The 9075-nt window shown below is 39.4% G+C and overlaps 1 protein-coding gene across 1 annotated transcript in view; it reads left to right on the top strand.

The window, feature by feature from the left end:
• Positions 1 to 335: 335 nt before the first annotated feature.
• The window catches only part of LOC142341867 (E3 ubiquitin-protein ligase ariadne-1-like), an 80000-nt gene continuing 71260 nt past the window's right edge, over positions 336 to 9075 (top strand). Inside the window, exons 1-3 of the mRNA XM_075393158.1 lie at positions 336 to 549; positions 6716 to 6913; positions 6987 to 7307. Of these exons, the coding sequence (XP_075249273.1) occupies positions 340 to 549; positions 6716 to 6913; positions 6987 to 7307 (729 nt within the window). The 5' untranslated portion in view covers positions 336 to 339. The remainder of the gene's footprint in view (positions 550 to 6715; positions 6914 to 6986; positions 7308 to 9075) is intronic.

Genomic DNA, 9075 nt, shown 5'->3' with positions numbered 1-9075 from the left:
TTTCTAGACGTCAGCACAATTAAAGTCCTAACAATTTGCAGTTGATTCATTTTATATTTAAACTATTCTATATTTAAGAATGTTTAGTTTTGATAACGAGTGTGTTACCATCTCATGGAGAGTTTCTATATTGTCTTAATTTTCTAAGCGTCTTCAAGGTTGTCTAAATCAGTGACTAATATCAATGAAGGTTCTAAAGAACAAAAGAATTTGATGTTCGTTATTCGCGATGAATGCAACCTTTTCGAATGCCATCATGTCGGTTTTCATTTTACTTTTTCTCTTTCGACGTAAGCCTATAGATGTTTGTACGACAAAAGATGATGTTGTAGATTAGCGATGGTAGACAGCTACGATGAAAATGATAATCTTTTCGAGTGTGACGAAGATGACGACTACTGGGGATCAGATATCGAAGAGGATGATCCGGGCGAAGATATTAATCCATCTGACGCTGAAAATGACAGATTAACAGTTAAACATATCCGTACAGAAGATGTTGTCCGAGAAATGGACGTCGAGATAGAAAAAGCCAGAACAGTTATACAGGTAATCATATGCTCAAGTTGGAAAACTTAACTACTGCCTGAAACCAATAAAAATATTAATATTCCATGCGTTAGTCTGTACTCAAGGCTTAATCGTGGAGAATCTTATGTAAATGTGGGATGTGCAACCCACGATCCAAAATCGATTAGAAATAGGACACGAAAACAAGGGTGCCTTGGAGCACCCCTGGGAAGACCCTAAAGCCTGAACTACTACTACTAATAAAACCTCGCAAATTGTTCGTTTATTCGTTGTTTGATAATACTAAGAAGTTTGTTCGATTGTTTACAGAAGTTCTTGATTTACTTTTTCTATGAACTAACAATACGTTACTCTTTTGCAGATTTATTTTAAAAGCTGAGTCGTGTCACTGATAATAAGTATTGCTTCGGAAATTTTTGCGGGGCGATAAGGTAACCTATTGCAAAAGTTAAGGTAACACCAACCGGAGCACCAACCAAAGACGTCAGAAGAGGAGCTACCGGAAACAGAAATCTCCTGAACACGTTATTTCGCTCTTTTTATTGCTCTCAAACGAATATTGTAGCAATTATATTAAACCTGTGGTCTTATGTATGCGATTTTTCGTCTGGCCCAATTGACTTTTCGTCCTCAAAAACGCAATAAACAGGTAGCGCTCGGAGGGAATCAAGTGGCCGAGCAGCTTTCTTAGAGCCTTACTAGTCTCAGTATGCGATTCACCAAAACTGTTTTGAGGAGACAATAGACAATTCAGGGTGTGAGGGGGGCCGTTTTTAGTTTGACCCCCTCAGTCACCCCCCCCCCCTCAGGCACTTGGTCTTATTTGGGTTAGTAGTAGTAGTAAAAGACTTCAATTGGCCAACTTGTGGATTTTATAAAACACAGTAGAAAGATCTATGCATATGGTACAAAGGAAATTAATCTTTAGGCTACTACGTATAAGAAAAAAAATAATTGCAAAATTTTGAACGGCAAAGAGCACAACGACAATTTATGGACCAACTACAGGTCACGACCAGATTAAACTTTTGAGTTACGTAGTGTGGAGAAAAAAGTTTTCAGTTAAACTTTGCAGTTGGCGGGTTGTCTCAGGATATTGAAGATACCAGTGTCACTGAAATCATTCACATGAATTTGTACCCGCTTAAAAAAATGATTCACTGTCAGCTGCTTTTTCGTGGGGCTCACTCTAATATGAGTGTGAAAATTAGATCGAAGCATTTTAGAGTTTGTCTTGATAGAGAAAAAGTCCTCGAATTTTATGCACGTATTATCCATTACAATGAAAATTAAAAAAGGGACATCACGTCAAAGAGTTGATAGCATATCGGAGTATATATTAACGTACGGAGAAGTGTCTTGTAGTCATTAGTTCCATAGCACCAGCGTAACCCTTTCCAATAAAAAGTTTCTAATAATCTAAGATGGGTAATAATAATAATAATAATAATTTGAATTTACAACAACATGTTGAGGGGAACCTCGTCCCAAACTAAAAGTTTGTGAGTTTTTCAGCCAATACAGTTATGGCATCTGCAAGCAATTCTCCAAGAACAAAGGTTGTTTTCGCTGAAGTTTTCAGTGACGTTTTGCCAGAATATTTGAAGGAACGATGGTTTCAGCCCACTAGGTCTTGTAATGTCAATAAATGGAAGAAATGATAGTCGACTTGTGCGAGCAAAAAATTCGTTGTGGGTTGACTCAAATTGTGTCTTTCTGCAACTTTTCTGAAATTTTTCTCTTTTATCGTCTGGGTCCGTCCTTCAGAGATATGATGTCCTCTCAACAGAGATTGTATGCTCCCATTTATATCTTAGTCAATGTGAGAACGTCCAGTAGTTGAAGGTAAAGTGGAATTCGGAGCACCTCCAGAAATCTAAGCGCTTTTTGTAGTCACGGACGGTTGGCAGAATCCATTTCGTCAAGCGACGCTGGAGCAGTTCTAACTTCCTCATTTCGCCTCTTGAAGCGTACCAACACGGCGATGAATAGCTGATGATAGCAACGACTGTGCTTTTGTACAGGTTGAGCTGCGCACTAACTCAGCTTGGTTGAGACGTTCCTTTTAGGCTGATTCAGGGATCCGTATGCCCTGCCAAGCCTTCTGACCATAACAGGTTTGATGAAACTTTGAGGCCCAAGTCTTGGTGACTATTCACCGCGCCGATTGACTAGTTGCAGTGCTTGTTTTGGTTGCAGCCCCAAGAAGTCACTATTTTGGTTTTACTTGGGTGAAAGTTGTTTTGTTGGCTAGTGACTGATTCTCCAGGTACGCCAGGGATTGTTGAAGGAACGCCCCAATAGCTAAGAGCTTGCTGTCGTCTGCCATGAGAACACTCACGAACAATTCATTGATAGCTTCGGGAATATCGTTGATGTACACCAAGAAGAAAAGCTGTCCTAATCTAGAACCTTGGGGTACACCACTGGTCACTTTCCTTTCGGATGACTTGGCGTCGTTGATTTGAACAAATTGTTTTTGATCGTATAAGTAGCTTTCGATTATTTTGAGAAATCGACCACTGACTCCTAGAGCTTGGAAGTGTTGCTTCCAGAGTGGAAAGATTCACTTTGTCGAAGGATTTTTTTCAGGTCTAAGTAGACAGCATGGGTTGCCTTCGAGCTGTCTTTGCTCTCCGCGATTTTGTTCAGAGAGACCAGAAGCTGGAGTACGGATGATCTGCATCCTCGAAATCCGAACTGACACTCAGAGATGTGGGTTTCAACGATTTCGAGTAGTTTGTCGTAAAAGCATATCTCAAAAATTTTGCTGATGCAAGATAAAGCAACTGGGCGGTAGATAGCAACCTTGTCTTTGTCTCTTTCCTTGTGCGGTGGGTGGCTTAATGCAAGAATTTTTCCAGCATGAAGGGAATTTGTCGGTCTCTTTCGCTTTTCTGAAGATGAAGAACAGCGACTTGGCTAACCCCTCCGCGCAACCTCGCAGGTTACATGAGGGAATACCGTCAGGACCTGTTTACTTAGTGACGTCAAGCTCTCTTAGTACTACGCATACGTTCTCAGGGCTTGTGCCAAAGTCGCACACTAGTGAATATTGGAGGTTCTCAGTTTTGCAAGTGCCTCTTGGTTTGTACACTGAGATGAAGTACTTATTGAAATTGTTGGCCTTTTCTAGCGCTGTTCTGCCTTTCTGGTCTGCTAATATCATTACAGGAGGTAGAATAGGTGCCCCTTTGACTTGCTTCAGATGTTTGAAGATTTTCTCTGTTGAACGTCCAGCAAAAAGATTGTGTTGATATTCAGCTAGATCCTCCTCAGACATGCGCTCAACATCGGCTTTCAGCTGCGCAAGTTTGTGTTCCTGCTCTTTAGTTATTACGCCCGTTGGAGGTTGTTGGAGTAGTCCAGCGAGGCAGTGATGATCGATGTGGAGTTTTTTTGGGACACAGGTTTCCAGTTTAGGTTGTAACCACTCGTGCCAATGTTGAACCATCAGCGCAGGGTTTGTCCAGCAGTATGAAATGAATGGATCTTCTCTGTGCTTTCAGGATACCCTCTTTGTCCATCTTCTTGAAATTAAATAGGGATCTAGGTGTCCTTCTGTGTGAGCCATTGTTCATCATGGTGCGTATAAAGCGCTGTTCGTGATCTGACACTGGGCAGTCATCCAAGATTGGTGACGGATATGTGCTGACAGATACGATAAGCGATGGGCTATTTGATAAGCATACATCAAGAATGCGATCCTATGTCGTGTTTAATTGAGTGAGATTGAAATCTAGAAAGATATCAACACTCTTTATCGTAAGCGTTAATGCTCGACATTTCGTCGCAGTTGACTGTTGGTAAGATAACGTCCCCAGCAAGTATAATGGAAAGCATAGAAGAAAAAGTGCTAAGGAAAGAACGAAAGAGGGCCAGAGGTAATTTGAGTTGCGTGTAGGATTATAGACAAACAATAATAGAGGTTTCACAGTTAATGTGAACCAAAGCGAAACGCTCTCCAATGTTCAAAGCTCCTTAAGGTTTTGGACTTTGCGAAAATTTTTTGCACATCCCAGATGCTTTTGAGGATAACCAACAATGTTCGTGGTCTCGTGCGGTTTGGGTCGTGCTTTCCAAGTCGACGAATATTCTCAATATTTGGGGATTCTTCCAGAAATTCCAGTACAACTTTGACGTTATCGGATTCTTGTTTGATCACAGGGTTGTCAGGCCCATTTTTGGTGGTTTCTGGATTGCCGTCGATCCTAAGTTGGTACTGAACGAGCTCGGCTTCTGCAGATAGTTTTTCTTTCTAGGACTTGTACTTCTTCGTGAGCGATGTGACATCCATTCTCGACTTAGCTATTTCGGCTTTGACTTCGCGGAAGGATGTTTACCTTTCATCATTGTTGTCTATCAGGGTCTGGGTAAGTCCTTCCTTGACTTCAGACAACGTGGAGAGGACGGCCTCGTTCATTTCAGGAGCGACAGGTCTTTGCGACTGATCTTTCACGTCATTCAGTGTCTCGGAGATCGTATCTAGCTGCCTCTTCTTTCGGTTTTCTTTATCACTCAAGGCACTTTCCAACTGCGACTGTGTTTCTCTCAAAAGGCACGCGAGAGATTTGTTCTGACGGCTTATAAAGGTTTTCAGTTCATCGTCATCTGCAGAAAGCAGTTCTTTAGTCTTCGGGATGTAGTCGGGAGTAGATAAGAGTCTCATCCTTTTCAACCTTTTTGGGGGACGCTGGTGATACCTGAAAGGTATTACGAGCTTTGGGTGGAGTCTAGGGGATAAACTGCGACTCCTACTTACAGGTATCACAGGAGCAAATAACAAAGAATCAAACAAACAAACAATATCAACAAACCACGCTTGAGAACCATAAAGCAGAATTGACAAAACACACGCAGAGTATAAATCATACTTTACGCTGTTTGGTAAGCTCTAAGGCACATTTTGTTGAAGATAATTCAAACTTCTCTGAGCTTTCGCTAGCTTGATCCGTACATGAATACTCAATTTCGTTTTTTTCAGATTTCTATGCTTAAGTCACTTATCAATTTTTCGGCAGCGCAAGTAAATAGTTTATCGAGGTCTTCTTGGCATTTGCTAAACATGTCAATTTTGTGTTGTCTGCAAAGCAAAAACAGCTTGAGTAGTCCGGTAAGGACATGTCGTCAGTATAGACGAGAAAAAGCAAGTCACTGCCTGGAGGGGGGAACTCGACTAGTAACCATGATTTCATCTGATAAAGTCCCATTGACACTTACTCGTTGCGATGTGTCACTTAAGTTCTAAAAAATAAGTTTTAAAAAATTGTAATCAAGGCCATAGAAAGCCAACTTGTCAAGCAACGTAGCAAAGTCCAGGTAGGTTAGGACTTGCTGCACGTTGTCATCAAAATTGGAATACAGCTCGTCCAAGTAAATAATCCACTGAGTTATTGTTGAATGCTCTTTTCGGAACCCATGTTGAAGGCAGTTCGATTTGTAACGTAGTCGCGAGTAAAAATCAAAGATAAGCTTTTCCAACACCAAGGATAAGCGGGGTATCAACGATACTGTTTTGTAGTTTTCGATATTGTTTCGGGACTCTTTTTATGAATAAGCGTTGCAAATGCACATTTTTAGAGCTTTGACCGTTTGCAGGTAAGAACTGTTAAGGAAAACAATTAGTGAACTAAGGGCCCATGAGAAACAAAGCAGTACTTTAGTACGAAGGGCGGAATTCGAGATTGAACAAGGGCGGAAGAAGAGATTGAACAGATGGGCGTTGCGGAAAAGTGGAGAGCTTGTACAGGGACTTGTTTATTGAACATATCTGGCAGGTTAAAAATCCTTACGTATAAACGATAGGACCTGAAAACGGGCACTGATTAAGGTAAACTATCGAACATGTGTTTCCACCGGTGAAGAGAACATTAAGATCGCATTTGTTTCACAAGGATGATTATTGCAGATTTAATAGGTTCTCTTCGTAGTGGAAAATTTTAATATCAGATATTGCAGGAACTTTGTTTGAGAGTCCGAGACAAATAAGTTGTTTTGCGAAGTTTTTATTGTTGAATCTCATCGTTAGGAGACCACTAGAGTTGTCCCTCACAATATCCGAAAAAGAAACTAATTACATAAGTGTGCAAACCTAGATAATTCCTCATTAGTCTGAACTACTAATATTTGTGTACATAACCGATAAACGTTACAATAACGCTATAGTAAGCGTGCTTTGTTTCAGCGTTCATACACAAGCACACGCCTTCTCTTATCAGCGTACAACTGGGACGCCCAAAAGTGCATTGACCATTACTTCGCCAACCAACTCACACAGTCAGGCAGTGATGCAGACAAAAATCCAGACTCACCTGAAGCCACTAAAGCCGAGAAAACACTGTTTGGTTTTCAAGTAGCACAGAGTCCTCAAACTAATTTTTTGGTATATATTGACATTTTCCGCCAATTGATATCTCAACGTGCATTGAACTGGACATGATTCATTGTATTTTCAGTTTAATTACAACCATGAAACATCAGTACAATCACCTTTGCCTCAGGAGATGTGTGAAGAGCTCACAGAGTCAGGAGAAGCTGAAAAAGTTACCGCAAAGGAGTGTCTCATTTGCCTGTCTGATATATCATTATGCCATGTACAGTCTGCATGTAGTTACTGTTACCCCCCGTCCATTCCAGACCAAGATTTGCCCAACTCAGTGCCGCCTTTCTGTCCCACAGCTGGGGTCATCAGAGTGCGGGGGTGCCTTCACATGTTCTGCTCCGAATGCGTGATCAAATACCTAGAGGAAAAGATCAGCTCAGTCGGGAAAGCCGATGCAAGTGACAAAGCATATCTTAATTTGTTTTAGAGCACTCTAACTGTGTTCAATTGATCTCAAACAAATTTTCTAGCAATTACATTGGTCTTGTGGTCTTAGACTTTTATGTAATTTTTCGCTTCACCAATTTTTCGTCTGACCGTTTTAACTTTTCGTCCTCAAGAACGGGATGCTTCGAGAGTTTTAGCAATGAGCATATTTTTCTTTAATAGCCGCACAATGATAGCTGGGGCTATTATTGGCCTTCTCTTGGTTTTTTACGACTCGAAGAGGAGTATTGGTTTTCTCTCGGTCTTTTTTTTACAGGAAGTAGATTTGTTCACGCGGCATTTTGACCTAAAAGCGAAAATGAGAAAAGCTGTCTTGGTGAACAGATTTTTGCTAAGCGAGAGAAGGTTTTTGATCATGCGCTGCGTTTAGTGAATGACTTTTTGACTTTGAAAAGTAGTTTTTGACTGAATGGCACATATAGATAACCGTTTTTAGCCGTTTTTTCGTCTAAGTGGCCCAATTTTTTTGCTTTTAATTTGGTTTCGTGTAGAAATAAATTGATTTTGATACTATTTGGAAATGTCAACCTCGGGAATTGATGACACAGTGTTTTGCAGAGCCTGAAAATGCGTTTCAAGTTGAAAATTGGCACAAATTTCTTGATTTTTTAGTTAATATTCGGTTTTTTTCTATTAATTTCTTCACTTTTGGATCTTTTAACCGTTTTTTTGTCAAAAATCAGTTAATATGGCAGCTTCTCTTTGATATTTCATATACTCAACGCCTCTTTCTACCTCGATGTAATTTTGTTCTATAAAATTGTACTTATGCTAATCCGATTTTTGTAGTTTTTTTCCGATTTTCGTCATTTTTTGGTTTGTATTTTGGTTGTAACTGCTAGAAATAGTCTTTTTGTGCAACATGAGGGACTTCAATTTCGTTTCAATAAAAATTCAATCGTTTTTTGGTGTTAAGTTTTTGAAAAACGGTTACAAATTTTTCATAATTGCAGTCTTAAAAATTTTTTTGACCATTTTTTTTGCAAAATGTTTCAATGTTTCGTATTTGTGAATTCTGCTTTTTCCTTTTTTTGTTCTCTTCAGGAGGATAGATCATTGTATCGGATGACCAGTTATCTTTTCTATTTCTTGAATGCTGAACAATGAAATGTATTCGTTTTTCTTGAATTTTTGAAATTGATTTTTAACTTTCAAAAATCATGAATGATTTTTGGTTGCGGTGTTCTTTACATTGTGCACATATTCTTCACATTATAGTTGGTATCATTCTAACCTTTGTTCTGATACCTACATTTATTTTTGGTATATTGATTTTCTCAGTTGTTAAAAATGAATGATTTCCGCGTTTTCTTAGATTTTCGTCATTTCTTTGGTTTGCAATTGATTTCATTCAACACAAGGCAGTACTGACAGTTTGATGTTGAGCCTTTTCCATAATTTCCTTTTATGACTTTTTACTGCAACTTCCCGCTTGGGTTTTAATTTGAACGATTTTTTGCCTTTGTATACTCTTCTGCTGCTTATGTCTTTTCAATGATCAATAAAATTTCTGAATTAGTATGAAATCTTGTTGTCCAGCATATGTACAACAAGGAACAAGTGTGTGTTGTTTTTTGTCTTAATTGCAGGGATTAGAAGTGTAAATATAGGTGTTTTCTGATTCTGAAATTTGAGCTTTCTTTTTTGAAAAGATTTAACTTAGTTTCTAAGATATATCTGCCGTTTGCTTTCGCGATCTTCAGATTGGAATCATG

This window comes from Convolutriloba macropyga, chromosome 1 (assembly GCF_964194025.1).
Source record: "Convolutriloba macropyga chromosome 1, txConMacr16.3, whole genome shotgun sequence".
In the NCBI taxonomy this organism is placed as follows: domain Eukaryota; kingdom Metazoa; phylum Xenacoelomorpha; order Acoela; family Convolutidae; genus Convolutriloba; species Convolutriloba macropyga.
Note: the sequence above shows the minus strand (reverse complement) of the source record. Positions and strands in the feature narration are given on the sequence as shown.